General features: G+C 45.7%; 1 protein-coding gene across 1 annotated transcript in view; it reads left to right on the top strand.

Moving 5' to 3' along the window:
* The window catches only part of LOC121548292 (protogenin A-like), a 44,138-nt gene that overhangs the window by 7,662 nt on the left and 10,711 nt on the right, over nucleotides 1–25,765 (top strand). Inside the window, exons 3-10 of the mRNA XM_041859721.2 lie at nucleotides 13,814–13,958; nucleotides 14,156–14,289; nucleotides 14,444–14,740; nucleotides 14,843–15,002; nucleotides 15,468–15,715; nucleotides 17,338–17,502; nucleotides 18,430–18,735; nucleotides 21,407–21,595. Coding sequence (XP_041715655.2) covers nucleotides 13,814–13,958; nucleotides 14,156–14,289; nucleotides 14,444–14,740; nucleotides 14,843–15,002; nucleotides 15,468–15,715; nucleotides 17,338–17,502; nucleotides 18,430–18,735; nucleotides 21,407–21,595 — 1,644 coding nt within the window. The remainder of the gene's footprint in view (nucleotides 1–13,813; nucleotides 13,959–14,155; nucleotides 14,290–14,443; nucleotides 14,741–14,842; nucleotides 15,003–15,467; nucleotides 15,716–17,337; nucleotides 17,503–18,429; nucleotides 18,736–21,406; nucleotides 21,596–25,765) is intronic.

The following is a 25,765-nucleotide window of genomic DNA, read 5'->3' as shown; positions in this document are numbered from 1 at the left end:
AAGCACTGTCTCTGGTGGGTGAAGGGCTGATGTTGAATGATTGGAGAACTTTGACACCAGATAAGAGATGGGAGGAGGGGGCAAGTGTCCCTCTCCTAACCCCACGCCCCCACTGCCCAGGGGACTTCGAGGTCACAGTGCTCATGGGGTATGTGCTTTGTTTGGCCTGGGCCAATGACCACTGGGCCCTCCAGCAGCCTGCTGCCCGGCCCAGCCCAGCCCAACTCGCCCGGCCAATGATTGATTTGTGGGGCTTTTCAGCATTGCATTCTTCCCCTCAGTTGCCAGGCTGAGCATTCTTTTTCAGGAGCCCTTATTATTTATTAAAGGGGGAGAAGACAAACGTGGTGTTGGGTCATTGAACATTATGAAGGAGCTCATCACTCAAGAGTTTCTTGGGTTCTGTTCCATTGGAGGCATTCAATTTGAAACTCAAGAAATAGCCTCCTTTAAAGCAACACAAGGAAACAAAGCAAATGATCGATTTGACAACAAGCTCCTTTTGTTTCCACTCAGAGTTAAGGTTACGAGGGAGAGAGACTAGCCTGAGCTATTCTTGTTACATTGTGTTAAATACATAGAACTCATTCTGATGTGTGATGCATTCCAATGTACAGAAAAAGACCCAAGCACTACATGACTTAAAATAGAGACAGACCTGGGTGTTCCTCTTATCTTAATGGATAGTTTCTGGTATTTTCTGGGATCCTACTTTTGACCTTTCATAAAATGTGGGCAGCAACCCAAGGCAGTGACCATTTACATGAAACCTCAACAGTTTGATATTTATTGCTTGCTTCCTAAACTGTTTCCTCATTCCCAGCATTAGGCCATTCATGGTTCATTTGCATAAGAAGTCATGAAAGGAGCAGTCCTCCCCACCCACTCACCCTCCCATGCTGAACCCTTCACTGCCCACTCTGTCCACAGCCCACGACACAGATCTGCTGTCCCTCATTTGAAATAATAGCATGAATCAATATCACTATACCAAACATTTGTCACATCATAGTAATTATCACTGAATGAAATGTTTCTGGAAATTGGTTGAAATGAAATGTTATGACTCTTGATGAGCCCTCTGACAGGTCTGATGACGTTGAACGCTTAAGTGGTTAAATGTTCTGTTGGGTTCAGTACGGAACTGTTCAGAACTGTCAGTATTAGGACCTTGAGGTCGAGGCCAAGGATTTTTGTTGAAGTCATAAATAGATGTCTCCTTCTTACTCTCTCTTGCAATGCTATTCAAAGAAAGCATCCTTCAGTCCTACTGTTTAACACTTGCAGTAATGTTATTTGTCCTGTCACTTATGACTCATAAGGGTGGGAGTTTTAAATACTCCCCTATACTTTAATTGATAACTGTAGATCTCCTTGTGGACATACTGCCTGCTAGTGTTATGAGTAGGGTCAAGAGTGTTTCCTGACCACATGACCTGACCAGGACCAACTCCAGTCCCTACCCATTCATGCGTAGTGAAGCTGCAGGCCTGGCCCAGGTCATCTGCAGGATTAGGGCCAGTGTTTCCACTCAATTGCTCTGCAGATCGCCTTAGACAAAGCTGCCAGAGCAGATCCCTGACCAGCCACTCTGGATCTGGCCTCAGTGCTCATCCACCTTGTTCCAATCAGGAGCGAGGAGAAGCCACACACGTAGCCAGGGCCTTGGAGTGGATAGAAAAGCTTCAGCGCTGTCTCCTGCTTGACCACTTACTGCGTTTGTCTACCACTGGGAACCAAGAGGCCTGGAGGAAATTAGTGCTGCAGAGCAGAGCGCAGCAGCAGCCATTGACCTGTTGACAGACGCCCTGGCTAAACTCTGAGCTCCTCTGCCCCTAAAGAACAAAACAAAAAAACATGGAATGTTTCTGAGTTACAGCTTAGAGAACAACAAAGTCAACCCCTGACCACAGAGGGATATATCTGAACGCACACATATACTGACTCTGCACACTATAAACATTTGCTTTACTATGAAGATATTAATAATAATATGCCATTTAGCAGACGCTTTTATCCAAAGCGACTTACAGTCATGTGTGCATACATTTTTACGTATGGGTGGTCCCGGGGATCGAACCCACTACCCTGGCGTTACAAGCGCCATGCTCTACCAATTGAGCTACAAAGGACCACCCATATGTATATTCTTTGCTTTTTATTATTAGTGGATTATTAATGCTCATTGGGCATGCTCAGTGGCTGTGTTGAACATTTCCATAACAATACCTCTCCATACAGCACGTATAGAACACATTCTTTCCACCACATTTTGAGAATTGTTTTAACCAACATAGTAGTGAGGTAGAATTTGTGCCTGCAGTGTGATCGTTCAAGCTATAGTAATTAGAAGAGAGCATACAACTACTCTGAATATTGGATTCCCATATGTTAAAGAGCATGTCCTCAGGGTGGGGTGGGAAGGGGGGGTTTGGGTTGATAACCCTGCACTTTGGCAGGACGTTTAGCTGGAGTGACCAGGGGGAAGGGGGACAGAGCTGGCCCCTGAAGTTTCTAAGGGAACCTTTGTCCGGGCTTGACCCGTCCACTGACCTGATGTTTGCTGAGCTTTTGGCTTCAGCAGGCCCGTCTGCCACTGGAAGACAAAGAGATTGGCCAGCTGGGAGGCAGGGCACTGAATAATTCTATAGTTTAGTTCGGACATTGGTGAAAGTGTTTTCAGTGGTCACTCACTGATTTTTTTGTTGCTGTCAAACTTGTTTCTGTTTCTTAGGATAAGGGTGCAAAGTCTGCATGCCGCAAAACCTTAGACAAGGTTTTAAATGGTCATTACTAATAATGGAACGCCCTTCATTATGTTTTGTGTTAGAGATGTGATTTATTGTGAATCACCACTTTGTTCATGATCAATAGTAACAGATTTGTTTTTGCAACTCCGCACCAGCCCCAACATCTCCCATCTGCACAGTAACTAAATGAAGAAAAGCATTATGCAAAGCATTGTTCTACTGTGCCAGTATGGAATGGCAGTGGACAGGGTTGAAGAGAAAGAGGATGTTAGTGGGGGCATTTCGTATCTGTAGGAAGGCAGAGTCCCCTCCCAGTTTTAGGAGGCTCTGAGTAATTGATTGGCAGTTTGCAGAGAGCCAGCAGGGGAGCATTAGCGTTGCAGCAGTGCTGGGGTGGCCTTGCAGGGCTCTGCCTGGATGGGCGGTGTGCCAGCCAGGATTTGTGGAGGTTGGAGGTCAGAGGTGGGGTCACTGCAAGGGGCAGATGGCCAGATCCTCTTTTTGTGCTGCTTGGAGCAGGCATTCACCCCCTCATTAGAAACAAGCTGGGCAAAACAGCCGGGTAAACAATACATTATTCAACCGATCGATTCTGCTTTTACATTTTAAGCTAGGTGGGTTTGATAGTTATATATTCTCTATGTGGTTGAATGAAATCATTAAGTAACAGAAACAAATTGTGAAAGGGGGAGAATAGTCAAGTCACCTTTTCATTCATGGAGGCCTTGCTCAATAACTGGACACCCAAAGCTCCAGGGGGGAGGTGCATATGATGAGCATTTACTGGCAATGCAGAGCATTTGATTCTTAATGTGTTTCAAAGGTCATCTGGAAGGTGACTGGAAGAGGTAAATGTGTCACGATCGTCTGAAGAAGCGGACCAATACGCAGCGCGTGGAGTGAACATGATGACTTTATTTATTTAAAGCAACCACGAAAAACAACAAATGACGATAGTGAAGTCCTCTGTAACACTGACAGAAACATGGAACATCTATCGGTGGCAGCTAGAATTCCGGAGACGACGAGCGCCGAAGCCTGCCCGAACAAGGAGGAGAGGCAGCCTCGGCCGAAACCGTGACAAAATGGGCAGACAGAGGTAGTTGAAGGTATAATCTAGTCCTTGTAGTGTGAGCCTCAGCTCATCTGCTTTAATATTTCATTTAGGAGCATTAGGTGCCGCCTCTGGCAACCATCATCACTCAAAGGAGACGGTCAATCGCGTATTTTGAGCAGCCACGGCAGTGACCACAGCTCGACAAGCCCTAGCAGAATTGATTTTAGACCGAGACTTAGTAGTTAATCAATAATCAATAAAGATCTCTCTGTTTGTCAATCCAGCATTTTTTGACTATTCAGAGAGACAGAGTATCTGGGAAGCTCATCCTCTCATGGCCCCAGGCCCCGGGCTACTGGGACGGATGCCTCCATGTTGCATTGCTGCTGTTGTGCAACACTTAGGAATGTGTTTGATGTTGATTAGAGGTTCCACATTTTGTTGCTCCGTGGGAGCGTGTTGCTGAGGGATGGGCCCCTGTATCCGTTCAATGACGCTCCCAATCCAATGCCTGCCTGCACTTCTCTCCACAGCAAATATTCCTCTGCAGAGGACTGCACTGGCCCTGATGCACAAGAGGCCTTACAGCTCACAACTCATTCAATTAAAAATGCCCAAAGCAAAGTGGCAAGGGGCTCAGTGAAAGGATAACTTTACACAAAGAAATGGGACTCTACAGCAACTGGTTGCACACAACCCATTAGAGAAGTTAGCCTTCCATTTGGAAGTCTAATACTAGAAGTAAAGTGCTCTGCAAATAAAAGTTCAAGGCAAAGTGGCGCAACTCTCTAAAACTGGTCAGGGTAGAGAATGTAGGTTATGGATCCCACATTAATTGGGTTCCTTTTGGCTTTGCCCATGAACGGTGCATGCCCTGCCCCTGGCCAGTGAAAAAAACGAGGAGGTCTTTACCTTGACATGTCAGAGGGTCAGCTGCGTTTAGGAGGGACAGAATTCCCCTTGCCGCCTTCCTAAAGACGACACAGAGTGGCTGTCAGAGTGCAGTGCGCTGATCAGGATTCACAGAGAGCCCAGTCTGGCAGTTAGGGCTTTCCCGCTGTTCAGCACCACAACACCTGGAAACCCAGGTTACGTCCAGCTATCCATCATGGCCGTTATAGAGGCCAGGACACAATCCAGTGTTTTTATGACAGGGTGGAGTTTACCTTTAGGCAAGGTTTCTGGAGAACAGTGCTTGAGATTTACGTTGCTTTTAAGTAGTACTCTGAGAAAGGTTTGCTAAGGATACAGCTAGAAGCACACCACCTGTGCTGTGTGCTGATTGTCAGTTAAATTTGTTGAGTGGTAATAGTTCATGTTCAATTATTCAGACAATGACTAAAGGTGCAAGATTGGGGTCCTCTCTGATGTCAGTGGCAACAGCTGTTCAATCAGAAACTATGAACCTTGCACCTAGTGAGGATTTGCCTCGCTTTAAATCTGAGCTCCTTGTAATCTTTGCACGGCTCCTCTTATGTTTTCATCATCTGTTGGCTCTTCCCACTCTCTCTTCTCCCCTGGCAAGCCTGCTGTGTTTGATGTGCGTTCAGGGTTTTTTGTGTGCAGAATGTAGAGAAGAGGGGTCATTTCTGTGATAAAGTTAGTGGGGGAGCCTCCAAAGGGAAACACTGAGGAGAGCATCTCACTGTTACTCTGGGCTAGCGAGATACAGTGAGGGAAAAAAGTATTTGATCCCCTGCTGATTTTGTACGTTTGCCCACTGACAAAGAAATGATTAGTCTATAATTTTAATGGTAGGTTTATTTGAACAGTGAGAGACAGAATAACAACAAAACAATCCAGAAAAATGCATGTAAAAAATGTTAGAAATGTATTTGCATTTTAATGAGGGAAATAAGTATTTGACCCCCTCTCAATCAGAAAGATTTCTGGCTCCCAGGTGTCTTTTATACAGGTAACAAACTGAGATTAGGAGCACACCGTTAAAGGGAGTACTCCTAATCTCAGTTTGTTACCTGTATAAAAGACACCTGTCCACAGAAGCAATCAATCAATCAGATTCCAAACTCTCCACCATGGCCAAGACCAAAGAGCTCTCCAAGGATGTCAGGGACAAGATTGTAGACCTACACAAGACTGGAATGGGCTACAAGACCATCGCCAAGCAGCTTGGTGAGAAGGTGACAACAGTTGGTGCGATTATTCGCAAATGGAAGAAACACAAAAGAACTGTCAATCTCCCTCGGCCTGGGGCTCCATACAAGATCTCACCTCGTGGAGTTGCAATGATCATGAGAACGGTGAGGAATCAGCCCAGAACTACACGGGAGGATCTTGTCAATGATCTCAAGGCAGCTGGGTCCATAGTCACCAAGAAAACAATTGGTAACACACTACGCTGTGAAGGACTGAAATCCTGCAGCGGCCGCAAGGTCCCCCTGCTCAAGAAAGCACATATACAGGGCCGTCTGAAGTTTGCCAATGAACATCTGAATGATTCAGAGGAGAACTGCGTGAAAGTGTTGTGGTCAGATGAGACCAAAATGGAGCTCTTTGGCATCAACTCAACTCGCCGTGTTTGGAGGAGGAGGAATGCTGCCTATGACCCCAAGAACACCATCCCCACCGTCAAACATGGAGGTGGAAACATTATGCTTTGGGGGTGTTTTTCTGCTAAGGGGACAGGACAACTTCACCGCATCAAAGGGACGATGGATGGGGCCATGTACCGTCAAATCTTGGGTGAGAACCTCCTTCCCTCAGCCAGGGCATTGGAAATGGGTCATGGATGGGTATTCCAGCATGACAATGACCCAAAACACACGATCAAGGCAACAAAGGAGTGGCTCAAGAAGGAGCACATTAAGGTCCTGGAGTGGCCTAGCCAGTCTCCAGACCTTAATCCCATAGAAAATCTGTGGAGGGAGCTGAAGGTTCGATTTGCCAAACGTCAGCCTCGAAACCTTAATGACTTGGAGAAGATCTGCAAAGAGGAGTGGGACAAAATCCCTCCTGAGATGTGTGCAAACCTGGTGGCCAACTACAAGAAACGTCGGACCTCTGTGATTGCCAACAAGGGTTTTGCCACCAAGTACTAAGTCATGTCTTGCAGAGGGGTCAAATACTTATTTCCCTCATTAAAATGCAAATCAATTTATAACATTTTTGACATGCGTTTTTCTGGATTTTGTTGTTGTTATTCTGTCCCTCACAGTTCAAATAAACCTACCATTAAAATTATAGACTGATCATTTCTTTGTCAGTGGGCAAACGTACAAAATCAGCAGGGGATCAAATACTTTTTTCCCTCACTGTAACTGAGCCAAGGGAGGGGGGGGGGAGTTGGATAGAGAGAGAGAGAGCCCTTAAATTGAAATTTAATTGAGAGAGAGAGCCCAGGAGAGATACTCTGATGCCCCTCTCCCCTCCCCTCAGACTGCCTCTTCATCTGTGAGTGCTGATGGCTCCTCGCCCCTTCAGCACAAACAGCATTGGATGTGTGCAGAGAGGTCAAAGAGCACTGCAGTCTGTTTGTTTACCCATTTCTTAAGTGGTGTGCATTGCATTCTGAAAACATGCAGCTGTTTTTAATCTGAAAACACATGTCACGTGTATCTTTGAATTATGTGATTCCTTTTTCTCTGAGTAATAAATGAGTGAAGAGGGTTTTGTGGTACTTGTTTTGGGTATTTCTGATGTAGTCTTCTTTATATAGTCATTCACTGATGTAGCCTAGTCCGTTGGTTGCACTGGGTCCCAGCTGTGCCAGGAGTGGTTTGATTTGTTTATGATAATTAAGTTGATGTTATCCAGCCCTGGGGCTTTTTGGTAAAGATTTTATTTATCTCAGTCCTTCCAAAAATTTGATTTAAATTGAGGTCTGTATCAAGAGCAGCAGCACCATCATTTATTGTAAAGTAACTGTCCAGTGTTTCCAGATTTCTATGAAATATGACGTATTATTAATTACAATATGAGTTAAATAGTTTTCCTTTCAAAAAATGGTGATTAAGTGTGTTAAAAAGCAGCTTTTCTGTGTTGGAATGGTGTGGGCGTGGGACACACTCTTTTCACGCCACTTCGATACAAAATGATTTTTTTCCTAACCCTAACCTTAACCCTTTTCCTAACCTTAACCTCAGTCTCCTTATCTGCTACGTTAATTATCCTAATCTGATGCGTAAATGCTCCTAAACTGCTATGAAAAAGTCACTTCGGTATCGAAGTGGCATGAAAAGAGTGTTTCCCGTGTGGGCGTACCCCAACAACAGAGTAGACTGCTGATTGGCCATCTCATCATTACATTTACATTTACGTCATTTAGCAGACGCTCTTATCCAGAGCGACTTACAAATAGGTGCATTCACCTTATAGCCAGTGGGATCACCACTTTACAATGTTATTTATTTATTTTTATTTTTTATTTTTTGGGTTGGGGTTTGGGTTGGGGTAAGGGGGGGGGTAGAAGGATTACTTTATCCTATCCCAGGTATTCCTTAAAGAGGTGGGGTTTCAAATGTCTCCGGAAGGTGGTGAGTGACTCCGCTGTCCTGGCGTCGTGAGGGAGCTTGTTCCACCATTGGGGTGCCAGAGCAGCGAACAGTTTTGACTGGGCTGAGCGGGAACTATGCTTCCGCAGAGGTAGGGGAGCCAGCAGGCCAGAGGTGGATGAACGCAATGCCCTCGTTTGGGTGTAGGGACTGATCAGAGCCATGAGGAAATAGAAAGCATTTTTGAAACGGTCTGTTTGAGATACAAATTTGATGTGGGGTTTTTTAAGTGTTTTTTCTCCAATTTATGCTTGGGCCACAAATACGAGTATAGGATCGTGAGTCAACACCATTATTCGGTTATGAGTTAACATAATATTAACTTTTAAAAGTGATATTTTCACTGGACAGTAACTTTAACAAACTATTGACCTGAGGCTTCATTAGTTGAGACGGGGGATGGGAGTGTGACACTCTGGCTCCACGGACCTTGATATTTGAGCCAGGGTTGTTTAGTTTCATTGTTTGGGGTGTATTTCTATGTTGGGGATTTCTGGTTGTGCATTTTCTATGTTTGGTTAATTGTTCTTGATTAGTCGTATGACTCCCAATCGGAGGTAACGAGTGTCAGCTGTCGGCTCGTTATCTCTGATTGGGAGCCATATTTATACTGTGTGAGTTCACTTTGTGTTGTGGGTTATTGTTTCTTTGTTGCTGTTTGTCGTATTTCAGTATAGAACTTTACGTATCGTCTTTTGTTGTTTTTCGTGGTTGCTTTGATTAATAAAGTCATCATGTTCACTCGCAACGCTGCGCATTGGTCCAATCCTTCAGACGAGCGTGACAGAATAACCCACCAAAAAAGGACCAAGCAGCGCGTCCAGGAGCAAGGGGTCTGGACACAGGAGTTATGGATGCCTCCTAAGGACTTTTGGACATGGGAGGAGATTCGGGCTGGAAAGGGTCCTTGGGCACAACCGGAGGAACATCATCGCCCTCGTGAAGAGCTGGAGGCAGCTGCAGCCGAGAGGAGGTGGTCTGAGGAGGAATATCACCGCCCTCGTGAAGAGCTGGAGGCAGCTGCAGCCGAGAGGAGGTGGTATGAAGAGGAAGCGCGGAGTCGAGGCTGGAAGCCCGTGGTTACTCCCCAAAAAATTTTTTGGGGGGCACATGGCTTGGGCGCCTGGGCAGCAGGAGGCTGCCACAGGGAGAAAAGGAGAGAAGGCTATCGGATTACGGGAGCCATTGGCGAGTAGAGGGAGGGAAGTTGTTGTGGCACGGCATGAGAGACTGAAGTGTGTTCCCAGTCTGGTCCGGTCCGTTCTTGATCCCCAGTTAAGGCCAGTGGTGGGTGTTCCCTGCACGGTCCGGCCTGTTCCTACTCCACGCACCAGGTCCACGATGTGCGTCGCCAGCCGGCCTGAACTGCCCGTCTGCCCAACGCCGTCTGAACTGCCCGTCTGCCCAACGCCGTCTGAACTGCCCGTCTGCCCAACGGCGCCTGAACTGCCCGTCTGCCCAACGGCGCCTGAACTGCCCGTCTGCCCAACGCCGTCTGAACTGTCCGTCTGCCCAACGCCGTCTGAACTGCCCGTCTGTACTGAGCCTGCAAAGCCGCCCGTCGGCCATGAGCCTTCAGAGCCGTCCGCCAGACCGGAGCCGCTAGAGCTCTCCGCCAGACAGGATCAGCCAGAGCCTTCCGCCAGACAGGATCAGCCAGAGCCTTCCGCCAGACAGGATCAGCCAGAGCCTTCCGCCAGACAGGAGCAGCCAGAGCCTTCCGCCAGACAGGAGCAGCCAGAGCCTTCCGCCAGACAGGATCAGCCAGAGCCTTCCGCCAGACAGGATCAGCCAGAGCCTTCCGCCAGCCATGAGCAGCCAGACCCGTCAGCCAGCCATGAGCAGCCAGATCCGTCAGCCAGCTATGAGCAGCCAGATCCGTCAGCCAGCCATGAGCAGCCAGATCCGTCAGCCAGCCATGAGCAGCCAGATCCGTCAGCCAGCCATGAGCAGCCAGATCCGTCAGCCAGCCATGAGCAACCAGACCCGTCAGCCAGCCATGAGCAGCCAGACCCGTCAGCCAGCCATGAGCAGCCAGATCCGTCAGCCAGCCATGAGCAGCCAGATCCGTCAGCCAGCCATGAGCAGCCAGATCCGTCAGCCAGCCATGAGCAGCCAGATCCGTCAGCCAGCCAGGATCCGCCAGATCCGTCAGCCAGCCAGGATCCGCCAGATCCGTCAGCCAGCCAGGATCCGCCAGAGCCGTCCAGCCAGGATCCGCCAGAGCCGTCCAGCAAGGATCCGCCAGAGCCGTCCAGCCAGGATCCGCCAGAGCCGTCCAGCCAGGATCCGCCAGAGCCGTCCAGCCAGGATCCGCCAGAGCCGTCCAGCCAGGATCCGCCAGAGCCGTCCAGCCTGGATCCGCCAGAGCCGTCCCGCCAGGATCCGCCAGAGCCGTCCCGCCAGGATCCGCCAGAGCCGTCCCGGCCAGGATCCGCCAGAGCCAGCCAGCCAGGATCCGCCATCTAGTCAGGTACTGCCCCTTAGTCCGGTACTGCCCCGTAGTCCGGTGCCGCCCCTTAATCCAGTGGGGTTTAGTTGGGGGGTGGTCATGAGGAAGGGAATACGGAAGCGGATAGTGACTAAGGTGGGGTGGGGACCACGACCTGGGCCAGAGCCGCCACCAGGGACAGACGCCCACCCAGACCCTCCCCGAGACTGTATGCTGGTGCGCCCGGAGGTCGCACCTTTAGGGGGGGGTAATGTGACACTCTGGCTCCACGGACCTTGATATTTGAGCCAGGGTTGTTTAGTTTCATTGTTTGGGGTGTATTTCTATGTTGGGGATTTCTGGTTGTGCATTTTCTATGTTTGGTTAATTGTTCTTGATTAGTCGTATGACTCCCAATCGGAGGTAACGAGTGTCAGCTGTCGGCTCGTTATCTCTGATTGGGAGCCATATTTATACTGTGTGAGTTCACTTTGTGTTGTGGGTTATTGTTTCTTTGTTGCTGTTTGTCGTATTTCAGTATAGAACTTTACGTATCGTCTTTTGTTGTTTTTCGTGGTTGCTTTGATTAATAAAGTCATCATGTTCACTCGCAACGCTGCGCATTGGTCCAATCCTTCAGACGAGCGTGACAGGGAGTGGATAGCAGTGGATGACTTTAATGACTTTTGGGTTTTTTATTGCTTAGTGACTGAAAAGGGGGGGGAAACATAATGTTCTAGATAATTTTTTATTAATCTTTTGAAACGATTAACAATCTATTCTAGACATTGAACTACTTGCAACATCATTCTTAACGGTGGATAAGGTTTAGGTGAAATCAGTAATGGGACACACACTGTGTACATTAGGTTTCTCATGGAGTTTAGTTTCCATACAGTTCAGGTGGTGTCTGACAACCAATCAGTTTCAGGGAAACCCAATCCAAGCAGGATGTTGCCGGACCTCTCCACCAATCATCACCGTCCGGCTGCACTCAGCAGGGCAACACTTTTAGATATATCTGTCATCAGGGGTCCTCTTTATCTCAGGGGGATTAAAGTATGGAATCAGTGGCAAATAATTTGTTGGTAACACTTGACTTAAAGGCAACAGTTATAATGATGGATTAATTGCTATAAGCATATGAGCCTTATAATATATATTGTCTCTCTAGGAATAGACCTACAGGTAGGCCTAATTAGGAATTAGATGCTGTGAAGAGGTAGCACGATTCCCAAAAGGACTGTGTGTCTGTGAGGGTTGGTTACATGTGATGTTGTCCTTTAATGCTACTGTTAGCATAGAGCAGTCCGTTTAGGTTCCCACTGGCTGGCCATTCATCTGGCCTGTCAAAGGCCTCACTTACAGTATCATCTTTCACTGACGGATCTTCCCTAACTCTGCTGCTCCATGAGGGGGAAATTAATCAATGATCTCAAACAAAATGGATCAAGCTTCCCCTCCTCCTCCACATGGCCTCATCACCATTTGTGGGCTTAATTATTAATTGTTAGATATTACTTGTTAGATATTACTGCACTGTTGGAGCTAGAAGCACAAGCATTTCGCTACACCCGCAATAACATCTGCTAAACACGTGAATGTGACCAATAAAATTTGATTTGATTTATTTGATTTGATTTGATTGTTCAAATATAAAGAGTTTTACAGCAAGCGTATGAAGTATTTTATTTAAGTTGAAGTATTTAAGTAGTCATTAGGTGGGCCACTAAAAGTTTGTGTGCACGGCACACATTTGACTGATTGACCTCTGCTCATGTGCGTAGATGTGCATTGTAGAGGAGCTAATTAATAAGATGGGCCTAGCGGAGATTTCCTCTGCTCTCTGATCTCCTCAGGGTTTATTGTGCTCCAGCCAGGATGAGCTGACAGGTACATGTAACATGCTGGTTTGTTTAGGTTAGTTAGGGCCTCGGGAACCCCGTCTGATATCCGATGTCTGGTGCTTGTATAACACCTCATCTGAGGGAGAACTGGAGCTTATGCATTTTCAAAGAAAAGGTGAGAGACAGGGCAAGGTTTTGTAAGGGGGAAAAAACAACAGCTGATTTCAATAGTGGACTAACCTACATCTCAGGGCAAAGGGGCTTCCTGTTACTTTGTCTTGATTACATTTACATTTTAGTCATTTAGCAGACGCTCTTATCCAGAGCGACTTACAGTTAGTGATTGCATACATTTTTTTCATTTTTTTCCCCCATACTGATGGCAATGCATCAACACATGAACTCTGTCTAGGCTGTAAGGAGAGGAGGTCAGGGAGATAATTTGTCTTGGAGGGGTAGGGTTGGATGGATTGTGGGGCTCTTCAGATCTTGCTGTCAACAGCCCTTATGATTATTCTTGGCAAATGTTCAATCTCAGTGCTAATGTACAGCATTTAGGTTGATTTGAATAGGATAGAGCTTTCTTGTTGGGACATGGCAGCTCATTGGCAAGTAGTTTCATGGACAATTATATGAATGAAGGGGATGGCAGTTGGGGTAGTGATCATTTCGGTATTATTGTGCACATAGATTTCCCTATTTTCAATGAAAATTCAAAGAATGAGGTTCAGCTTCACAGCACTGCATTCTCACTATCAGACAGAGACTGAAGTGGGATGGCCTTTGCTGAGGATAGGCTTTAGTGAGATGGTAACCTGAAAGTGAAGTAATTTATATTTATAAGATATGCCTGGTAGCTCAATATATTCCCTTATTTCCATAAATGTCATTGATTTCCATTTTAACTGAATAGTGCCCTTAAGTCCTAAGATACAGAGGCTTAGTTTGACTGATAGAAATACATTTAACCTTATCCACCAAGATGAGCTGCCGAGCAAGAGAGGATAGTGGGCCATGAACATACATTTTTGTGATGATTGGTCTTATAGATCTAAATGAGGGAAAATACAATATTAGAAACACATAATTTCACAGTTCTTGCTTTCTAATGGCTGCATTGCTAGTAATCATCTCTTTGGAAACATGTACTGTACATTAGAGAATGTGTCTACTCTTGTAGTACACAGTGTCTCACCGTTCCTTGTTTTGTTCTGTAGGTATCTCCCCCTTTATAAATCAGCCAACATCCATTGTAGTGACAGAAGGATCAGTCGCCCGTTTCACCTGCAAAGTCACTGCAAGCCCTCCTCCCATCATCACCTGGGAGTTCAATCGGGTCACATTACCCCTGGCAACTAAAAGGTATGCATTCTCATTATTTAATTATCATGCCATGTCATTAACTTTATCTTTAGAGGGTGTTTGAGAGTATTGTAGAAGTGTATTACGATTTTAAACTGTACTTGTCAGAGGGATAGAAATATCAGAGCTGTGTGCTCATCCACTAATATCTATGATGTCAATTGTATTGATTGTCTTTGTGTTCTTGTCTCTCCCAGAATCACAGTCTTGCCCAGCGGCGTTTTGCAGATCCACGGGGTGGAAAAAGGGGATGCTGGGAACTATCGTTGTGTGGCAACCAACATTGCTAACCGTCGCCGGAGTACAGAGGCAACCCTCACTGTCACTCCAGGTGGGCGATAGTGGAGAATTAGCACTCTTTTCAGATTTAAACATAATATATTCACAAGCATTGCATCAAACATTATAAGCCTAATAAAAGCCAAGTTATATTTATGTTGAGTAGTGAAGTGGGCACCCTGGTAAATCCTGTCTCCCCTCCACAGCTCCAAGCCCCAAACTGCCTCAGAGGCCTCGTATCATCGCCGGGCCCCAGAATGCCACTGTGTCCCTGCACCAAAGTGCCATCCTGGAATGCATGGCTACAGGGAACCCCCGACCTCTCATATCCTGGAGCCGAGCCGACAGCAAGTCCATCGATGTGTTCAACACCAAGGTGCTGGGCAATGGCAACCTCATCATCTCTGACATCAAACCCCAACACGGAGGAGTGTACATGTGCAGAGCCACTACCCCTGGCACGCGCAACTATACAATCGCCACAGCCAACATCACTGTGCTAGGTAAACACGTTAGTCGTCTGTGTAGAGCTGCTAAAAGTGTCAGTTGTTATTACAGACATCATTGTTGGTGTTTGTTACATCTAAGACGTTTCCCTTATCCAGCGCCTCCGTCCTTGGTGGAGTGGCCGGAGAGCCTGACCCGTCCACGTGCGGGCACGGCCCGCTTTGTGTGCCAGGCTGAGGGAGTTCCCCTGCCCCACATCACCTGGCTGAAGAATGGAGAGAAGGTCCACTCCAACGGACGCATCAAGATGTACAACAGGTCTGAGCTCTAACACCAGATCTACTCTAGCTAATATCTCTCTGCTCCTGTTTGTCTCCCTCGCTGTTGTTTATTTATATGATCATCCCATTGTTTTAGAAATCCCTGCCTCCTAACCACCAACCATATTGTATGTTCTGCTGTATGCTAATTGAAACAGAATCGCTAATTCCTTTACCCTACAGATAGTTGTCTTGGTTGACTGGAAACTCAGTCCCAATGAAAAATTCATCAGCCCTTCCCTACAGTAGAAAGGAAACTGAATAATTTACAAACGTGCTAATGGCATTTCAGTGGATTTCCCACTAATTTGCTGCCTCTGCTCTTACCACTGCCTTGGCTTGTTAACGGTTTCTGATTTGAAAGGGAATGATAGAGCTGGTAAGCGACGGGTTAAGTATTGGTAGGGGAAGCTGGAGGAGGGACAGAAGTCTAATATGGCCATCTGTGTGTTTTGTCCCACAGTAAACTGGTGATCAACCAGATCATCCCTGAGGATGATGCCATCTACCAGTGCCAGGTGGAGAATGAGCAGGGCTCTGTGCTGTCCATGGCCCGGCTCATAGTGGTGATGTCAGAGGACCGGCCCAGCGCGCCCAGGGACATCCGGGCTAACACTGTATCTAGCTCCGCCATCTTGCTGGCCTGGGAGAGGCCCCTGTACAACTCAGACAAAGTAATCGCCTACTCTGTGCACTACATGAAGGCTGAAGGTGAGATATGATGGCCAGCTCAGGGGGAGCCTCTTCTATGTCTTGTACCTTTTCAAACAGAAACTCTTTTTGATGTTGGCAGGAAATAGTTAATGTATTGGGGCATTCCATATGAATGGCCTTGGTAACCCCAGGAGTTAACAGTTAACACTGTTTAGAGTCCTGAATGCTCCCGCTTCCTCCTTGCCCCCAGAACGGAATGTGGGAGATTGACCATCTGTTGTTAATAGTTGGTCGCTGGGCAGAGGTCAAGGAAAATAATGATTACCGCAGCTTACTCTGTACAAACAGGACTGGCCTTCCATTGGCGATCTCTAGCCCTGTGCATGAGTTTTAAAGGTGCAGCACCCCCTACACTAGATGAGATGCAGGATAGACAGGAACCGTTCACGAGAATACAAGGGCTGCACTGTAGTCACTAAATCCCAGTCATTGACTGCTGGACCTTTATCTTTCCTGGGAACCTGTATTGTTGATGAAGAGGCACCAAGAGTCACATTCAAACAATGTAACAGTTCAGCACAAATGTTATCCAGTTCATTCAGGCACTGTTGTTCATTGCCGGCTATGGAATTCCATTGTATAGGCCAAATGTACAAAATCCATGCAGCAAAAGAAACACCTGCTAGGCTATGTAAGGATAAGGACATTAACGGAAGCAAGTTAGAAAATCTGCTCCTTTCTCCTTAAATAACTGCCGTCTGTCAAGGATTTGGTGCACTTGATTAAGATTACGTGACACATTCTGTCCGGTCCCAGAGAATGACTGGCCATTGAGATTGACAGGAGTGGTAGCACCGGAGCATTCTGCACCTGAGGTTTCAGACACAGAGCATTGGCACTAAATGGAGGTTCTAATGAAAGGAGGAACTAATTAGTCTGTGTGTTGGAATGTGCTAATCCAACAGAGGAGATTCTGTCAAGGCACTGGGACAGTGTGAGCTGGACTGGGAGGGAGGCTTTGTGTGTCTTTTCAGGGAGGTTTGCTGGGCCATTCAGGCCCCTGGACAAGGCCTTTTCTGTTTACTCTCAAGGATCTTGTTTTCCAGGTCAGAAATCAGGCCGAACGATTCAATACGTCCTGGCTACAAGGGAGTCTTTTGTGGGACCTTCCTAATCTGTGCTAATTAAACTGCTATTAGGCGTAGCCAGCAATGTGGGAAAATTGAATGCTGGAATTTGGCTTGAGCAATGTTGATGAAATTGTCTATAAAAGGGGAAGGAACCAGTTTGATTGAGTTGACACTTTTTTTTATATTGTCCATGCTGAATGGACCAGAAGCCCACTGTTAGAGACAGGTGTACAGCATATCTTTGTAAGAATCAGGCGCCTCAGACAAGGAGGTTCCTAAAGCCAAAGTGATTATGTTCTAATTGCTCTGCATACTGAGAGAAATCATTGAATGATGATTATGGGAAGTTATCAAAAGTTGTCTTTGTACTCAGAATGTATGCAAATCTTCATAGGCCCTTTTAGGCCCCTTTCCCCCTTTAGCGCCCTAAAGAGTTTGCATTGAAGGACCAGATCCCCTCTGAACTTGCCTGTACATGCAGCTTACAACAACTAGAACTCTGTGGGTGGTAATTGATTAAATGTGTGCCCTTTTCTTCCCTCAAACCAGGCTTGAACAACGAGGAATATCAGGTTGTCATTGGCAACGACACAACCCGGTACATTATTGATGACCTGGAGTCAGCGCGGAACTACACCTTCTACATCGTGGCCTACATGCCCATGGGAGCCAGCCGCATGTCGGACCATGTGTTCCAGCACACCCTGGAGGATGGTGAGGCCTCGTCGTTAGCTCCCACATACACAAACATACAGTCCACCCTGGCCTTTATCAGGCTGTAACCCAAGGGAACCAGAGGTCATGTGCAGCCATAACTGTCACCCCATGATGGATAAAAACACCCCCAGATGAATAGTAAAGAGAATGCTTCATATTGATCCTGTACTGCTTCTGTAAGGTCTTCTATCACTCTAATGGAGGACTCAGAGGATGTTTTCCAGTGTGTTTAAACTGTAATGAATAGGCTGTAGAGAGTGGGCAGTATTGTAGGTCCTGTAATGAATCTAGTGGGGCTGACCCCTGGCTGTCTAATTGGGGTCGTCTCTAAGAGGGCCGCCAGAGGAATAGGGGAGTCTAATAAGGAAGGATTAGATGGGGGACCACTCGGCTGGTTAAACATTAGTCAGGCTGATATTTAGAGATCAGGAATGACCCTCTCTTCTATAATCTAACTCCCCACAAGGGCCCTTCACAGTTCACACCACCCCATGAAATGTTTCTGCACTGTGCAACCGTGACCACCACTTATGATCAAGGAAAATTACATTTCTTACATATTCCACAGAAAATAACTGCTCTATTGTCCTTGACTAAGGGAACATCTGTCACATGATTGATACCAGTCTAAATCAGATCACATCTATTTATTGTGTACACTTTCAGACTAACTGAATAGATTTTCCAGTATGACTGAGTGTGATGCACAGTGAGCTGATTTGTGTCTCTGGGTTTATTCATTATAATCTCAGTAACTAGCTGTTACTTTAGCAACCACAACTCTTCCTTTGGTCCCCACCAAAACATGATACAAAACAACCATAAATAAAGACAGAAACCACAATACAGAGACAGTAACACAGTAATGAACAAGTTGGTGACTGTATAAGCCTCTACATGATGGCTCTGTCTCCCTCTCCACAGTGCCCCTGCGTGCCCCAGAGCTCAGCCTCACCAGCCGCAGCCCCACAGACATCCAGGTGTCCTGGCAGCCCCTTGCAGCCAAGCTAAGCCGCGGCCGGGTGTCGGCCTACCGCCTGTCCTATCGTACCAGCGCCGACCAGACCGTCACCCAGCTGGAGCTTCCTGGGGAGAAGACCCAGTATCTCCTGGAGGGCCTGCAGCCCGACACCATCTACCTCCTTCGTATCGCTGCAGCCACTAGTGTGGGATGGGGGGAACAGACAGCCTGGACCTCCCACCGCACCCCTAAGGCGTCCAGCGCCAAAGGTACTTACACGTGCTCCTCAGTAGTAGCGATAAGTTATTGGCTGCTCCCTGATGGTCCGATGCTTCAGGCATGCACATGATCAATTATTTTTCTGAAGTTAAACATGTGCTCTGTGTGTCCCAGTCTTATGACTAGGTTTCTGCGTGCACATATGATGTTTGTACAGATATGAGTACAACTGTATGACTTCTAATCAATCAAAGTCAAAAGACATGTAAACAAGAACAAGATAAGTAAGCCAAAACATCTTTGATGAACCGGAATTTCAACCTTAGATTTGTAAAGCTACCAGCCAGCCACATCACCAAAATAAACATGTAAGTCCTTACTTCCTCTACTGACTTATCATGCACACTAAAACCATCATGCCTTGCAGGCGCACAGTGAGAGCACACTTCCCTCTGCACATAGTCAATATAGGAGCAAAGAGGCTGGATTATCTCTAAACCTTTCTTCTTCCCAGTCCTCTGCCTAGTGTGTGAGAGAGAGCCATGAGAAGAGCTTGCTCTAATAATCCTGTTAAGGCATTGCGTTTGTTACTCCATGACCTTTGGCCCTCTCTGTCAGTAACATCGGAATGGCTTCAGTCATGGGTCATAAAAGAGAGGGACCCAGGCCTCCGGGTGGGAGGAAGAGTAGTGCTGTTTAGGGCTCCATCTAAGCCTTAGGGGTGGGGGAGGGGACTGCTGCCCCCTCTCTCTCTCTCTCTGTCCTTTGGAAACAAACAGGATCTTTTCTAGGATTCTCCCAGGATCATGTCGGCTGAATAGGTATTCTGTCAGTAGAACTGAGGACCTGGCTCATCTCTGCTAGTGTGTGTTTGTGCCTGGCTGTGTATCTGTGTGTCAGGCTGGGGCATGGTATGGATGGGCCTCTGGTTGGGGGCTGCAGGCTGGGAGCCTGTTATTTCCATCAGATAAAGCCAGTGAGCAGCTGGGTAGAGAGCATTCCTATTTTCAAGGAAGAAGACAAGCTACAGAGTCAACTTGCTCCCAGCCTGCCACCCTGCATCTCTTACAATATAATACTTTTTGGCGACTTTGCCCCTATTTGTCCAGCAAATTATTTCTGGGAAATCTAAATTAGCATGTTTCTGCCATGTTAAGTGGTTTACTCCTAATAATTTGGGTGTCCCAAACAAATTTGTTCCTGAACAAGTCCTTAATTTGTTCAGGACTAGCTAACCTTTCTTTATAAATAGTTTTAGACTGTCAATAGTAGCAAGGCTCTGAATGGTATCTGAATATGAAGCAAATTGAGCTTCTTGAACACAATGGTATGGCCATTGGGCTTAAGACAAAGAAGGCCTGATAGGGTAGCAGGGTTTGGGTGTGGGTGGGTTTCATATTCCCCCTTGACTTGGAACTATTTCAGATGAGCTGGTTAAAATAAAGACATCTGAATAAAAATGAATATTCATGCAGGTTGAGCTCTGTAAATAAGTAGTACACATGGCTCTGCTAAATGACTAAAAAAAATAAAAATAAAAAGACAGATTCTGTTTGAACCTTACCTCAGACCTGTACTCAATAAATAAAATAAAATGTTATTGGTCACATACACATATTTAGCAGATGTTATTGCGGGTGTAGCGCAATGCTTGTAATAAGAAATAACACACAAAAAAAACTAAATACTACAAAGTTGCTTAGGAGCTAGAAGCAGAGCTGCCATGTCTGTCGGCGCAATCTTCACAAAAATATATAACAAAATACTCTGATGTTTACTGTGACTCTAACCACAGATCTCTCTCTTCTTGTCTCCCCACAGTGACCTAACCACAGATCTCTCTCTCTTCTTGTCTCCCCACAGTGACTCTAACCACAGATCTCTCTCTCTTCTTGTCTCCCCACAGTGACTCTAACCACAGATCTCTCTCTCTTCTTGTCTCCCCACAGTGACTCTAATCACAGATCTCTCTCTTCTTGTCTCCCCACAGTGACTCTAACCACAGATCTCTCTCTCTTTTTGTCTCCCCACAGTGACTCTAACCACAGATCTCTCTCTCTTTTTGTCTCCCCACAGTGACTCTAACCACAGATCTCTCTCTTCTTGTCTCCCCACAGTGACCTAACCACAGATCTCTCTCTCTTTTTGTCTCCCCACAGTGACTCTAACCACAGATCTCTCTCTTTTTGTCTCCCCACAGTGATTCTAACCACAGATCTCTCTCTCTTCTTGTCTCCCCACAGTGACCTAACCACAGATCTCTCTCTCTTTTTGTCTCCCCACAGTGACTCTAACCACAGATCTCTCTCTCTTATTGTCTCCCCACAGTGACTCTAACCACAGATCTCTCTATCTTTTTGTCTCCCCACAATGACTCTAACCACAGATCTCTCTCTCTTTTTGTCTCCCCACAGTGACTGTAACCACAGATATCTCTCTCTTCGTGTCTCCCCACAGTGACTCTAACCACAGATCTCTCTCTTCTTCGTGTCTCCCCACAGTGACTCTAACCACAGATCTCTCTCTTCTTCGTGTCTCCCCACAGTGACTCTAACCACAGATCTCTCTCTTCTTCGTGTCTCCCCACAGTGACTCTAACCACAGATCTCTCTCTTCTTCGTGTCTCCCCACAGTGACTCTAACCACAGATCTCTCTCTTCTTCGTGTCTCCCCACAGTGACTCTAACCACAGATCTCTCTCTTCTTCGTGTCTCCCCACAGTGCCTCTGGCCCCTGAGCTACAGTTGGAGCCTCTGAATTGCACCACCATCATAGTGCGCTGGCAGCTGGCACCAGGAAACTCTGTCAGCGTCCAGGGCTACAGGCTGTTCTACCACGAGGAGAGCCAGGCTGAGAGTTCCCCCATCCAGCTGCGTGCCCAGGACAACAGGCACACAATTGGAGGCCTGGGTGAGTAGACCACACCTAGTACACCCTTCCTATGATGCAATTGTTGCTGATGACATTTGTCTTGATTTTGGATTTCAATTGTAAGATTAAGAATATGTTCTAGTCAATGCATGCTTACACATTGAAAGTGCAAGTCCTCCTTAAACTGGATTCGGATCAAAGATGCTCTTTGGTTTATTGACTAAAATGTCTGGTCGCTATCATCTGCCACTAGACTTCCATATTAGTAGACATAAATCAAGACCAGTCCCGGTAAGATCTTAAAAACATATTCTGTGTCCTCAGCAGGCATGTTTAAGGTATTTTTAGGATCAGAAAAGCCCATTAGTTTGGGAAGGACAAAGTATTTTCATGTGAGTTGTGGGGGCTCATGTCCAGAGGTCCAGAAAGGAGCCAACCCCCCCAATGACCTAACGGCCCCGGCCTGGGTTCCAATGTATGTCCCCCCAACAGCTTTAGAAATAGCTGCTAGCTGGGACTGAGGAAGGGGTGTTGGGCATATGCTGGTTCTCTGGCCTCTGGGTCAAATTCATTTTGCCACGTTGGAGAGTGTGGAAGGAAAGGGAGTCCCACACCACTGCAGTGGATAACTGACCATCTGTGGCCAGAGGAGGTCAGCCAGGTGGCCAGCAGCTGAATTTTGAATCAGGAAGCGAAGCTCTGGCACTAAACCAGGATTATAAAGCATAAAGAGGGGGGGTTAAATACAGTATGTGTCCCATTGTACCTTTTAGTTTTCTTGCTACAGTATGTGTTCTGTTTTGTCATGGAGTGGTCTTACTGTGAGGGGGGCGATAAATATGACTGCTGAAACTTCCTCCATTTTGGCAACAGCTGTTGTTTAGAATGACACAAGGCTACAGTAGTGAGTAGGTTTTAAAGTGCTGTACTTTATGAATATATTTGTTGTTTTGAATGGATAATAATTTTTCAATATAGAGTATTTTTATAAAGCTTGAGGTTAAACCTATTGGAAAGATAAGAGAAAGAACATATGAAGTCTGGCTTTGTGTGTACATTCTCCTTTTCCTCATGAACCACATTTCCGTCCTGGAATAATGAACATGGTTGACAAACAAGTTGTAGTAATGTGATATAGATAGATATCACCAAAACACACTTACTATGCCTTGGTTTTTCATTAGTTTCTCATTGAAACGGTTTAATGACCTCAATTGTGCTTGTTTGATAGAAGAGCTTGCAGAGGTGTATTCCAGGGCTGTCTTTAGAGGAGGGGGAAGCTGTTATTGTGGAGCAGATTTATGGTGTGTTTTATGACTGCTGTGAGCAGAGCTATTGGAGGAGCATTCACATCAAAGGCTTTCATTGTGTTAGGCTTTGAGGGCCACAAAAGAGACTTCATTGACCAAGAGTCAACCAAATTCAGCCCCTCACTACTGGTAACCAAGCTTTTAAAGGCTTTCTGCTAGTTTCTGTAAATACATATCCATGGAATGTGACATGTAGTATGACATGTTGAAGAGGAGGATGCATCACATTTATCTTCCCAAAGGTTTCCCCCCTCAGGGGAGAGACTTCCTGATGGAGAGGAGACACAGCAGTTTAATTTGTCACATATTACTGTCAGTGTCAGATAGGTTTTAGGTATGATTTCAGTGCCTGTCCATGGCACCACATTTTAACAACGTTGATTTCAGTTAGTGGAGAGTTAAACAGAGAAACAGCTTCAGATAGAAATACTGACTTGACTCAGTTTTCACTTCAGATATGCTTTGGTCAGTTTGGTGTGACATAGATAATAAAACATGAGAAGTGTAACATTAAGTCATTTTTTCTTTTTGTGGATGTGACCCACATCTCAAAACGGGGTATTTTAATTAAAACTGGGTATTCTCATCAATTTGGGTCTGCTTTAATGTCCATGTTTGCCCATAATTGAGTATTCCCTGTCTCGATTTGACCTCCCACGGACAGAACAACAGTGGAAAGGGCATTTCCCTATTGATATTGTTCACTGTTGTTTGAGTGGCAAACTATTACTTATGTCCCTTAATAAACTATCCTGATGAGAAGAGGTGGATGGCCCTTCAATTTGCTCTGCAACCAATCTGAGCAGACAGTCACAAAACAAGCATAAGCGGTGGGATACATATTGTGCCCAATATGACATTGTTTTCTCACTCTCACTTTTAATCAGTCTACTTACTATTGCATTGATGAAGTGTTTTATCCATTAGAAAACACTCTGGATACTTCTCATAACAAGATTATTTACCCTCCATGGCATGTCTGAAGTACAGAGCAAAATGGAGCTTCAATTAAAATGTTAATTGGATTTTATCCAGGATAAGGGAATACGCTGTAATGTCTCTGATAGTAATGCAATTAACAGAGGCTTTAACTTTAACTCTTTACTTCACCCAAGGACACTTGTGACAGTCACACGGGTTTGGAAACCACAACCACACACAGCCTAGAGAATGTGTTCGATCAGTCAGGGATTATGAATAACACCAATCTCACTGAGTGACTTGATAAGTATTTCAGATCTCTGGGATCTAAATTCACTTAGCTTTGATGTGGTAAAGACAACAAGCCAACCGTTACTGTATTATCGAGTCTAACAGAAAAAAAACATTAACATGGTTGGGTTATAAATCTGTAATAGAAACAGACCAGCTCTGCTCTGGCGATTACTAAATTATGTCTTAAGACCATTCCACATGACTGAAAGGACTCTCTAAGTGAGGAATGTGAGAGGTTGTAGCTCAGTGTATAAATGGACATGGTGTTGAAATACTGAGGTCCTCCCATTCATGTTTATTCTTCTTGTGACACAGTCAGGGTTGAAATACCTCCCATACCTGTTGGCACCAGGACTGTATGGTCTGTAGTAGATTTATCTCATAGCTTGGGGCCACCATGCCCATCGTGGAGTGGTCTTTTCTCTGGGAAAACGTTCATTATTGCATGCCTGGTGTCAGATAAAAGATAGATGGGTATTAGTGGGCCCACTACATCAATAAACTGTGTGTGTGTGTGTGTGTGTGTGTGTGTGTGTGTGTGTGTGTGTGTGTGTGTGTGTGTGTGTGTGTGTGTCAGAGGGAGATATACACTCCCCCTATGATATATGCTGTTGTGTGGATCAGTGTGGGAGTTGACATTTATGGCCCTGGCTCAGACCCTGCTTGCTGTGGCCTGGGGGGCCATTCTCAGGGCAGAACAAAGCCTTAGGGGCCTGCAGGATCTGCAAAACGGCTGTAAAAAATCAGGTGACCACAAACAGCTCAAGAATGTCCACTCAAATACAAACTGGCATCATAATTTATGGGGAGAGCAAAGCCTTGCAAGATTAACCCAATGGGAATGATTAACCCAATGGGAATGATGGGAAAATGAACCAGCTTCACTTTGGTGTGTCTTTACGCAATGGCAGTAAGGGTTAGGCAGATTGTGTATTATTCTGAGGAAATTAGTTTTTAACTTTTCTCAAGCAAAGTGAGTAAGGCACAACAAGTTTGAGTGATGTTAGTTTTTGTGATTGAGTGATATTAGTTTATGTGATATCAAAGAAGAAACATTTGGCCTTGAAGCCACACACAGGGTGATTATTGCCCATTATTATGTGGCAACTGAAGCATATCTTATGTTTGTGAGGGATTTGGTGTTGTTGAATGAGCCAGGGCTAATACACATTTCCTTTTGACCAGGGTTTATTGTGAGTGGCGGTTAGTGCAAGCATGGGTGACTCCATACAGAGGGGGAGGTTTGTGTGGACACCTTTTATCTTCAACCATGGAGATCCTTGATAACCTTACCCAAACCATGTGGAAAATGAACACTTCAATACATTTCCATGAAGTAAAATTCCATATTTTCTCCTAAATTGCTTACAGAAAACTTTTGCAAGTTTTTAATTTATTCTAGGTCAGAAAAACAATATTTGTAACAAAGTATAACCTTAGGACACTCCTAGGTTACAAAGAGCAGTTAAGCTGAACAATTGAGCTTGCCATATCTAATCATGCTTTCATTATATCGGCTATGAAATTGCCCATTGAAGAGTTCTGCTCTCTCTCTTCACCATTTCCTCCTATTGGCACTATTTATCATCATTTATTAAGTGGCTTTTTATTTTTGTCTCTTGGTGTTTTTCCCTCTTTTCTGCTCAGTTTCCCTGCTTGACCCTCCCCCGCTAAGAGCGGTGTC

The sequence above is a fragment of the Coregonus clupeaformis genome, unplaced genomic scaffold, assembly GCF_020615455.1.
Source record: "Coregonus clupeaformis isolate EN_2021a unplaced genomic scaffold, ASM2061545v1 scaf1080, whole genome shotgun sequence".
Lineage (NCBI taxonomy): Eukaryota > Metazoa > Chordata > Actinopteri > Salmoniformes > Salmonidae > Coregonus > Coregonus clupeaformis.
This window is presented reverse-complemented; position numbering and strand designations above follow the sequence as displayed.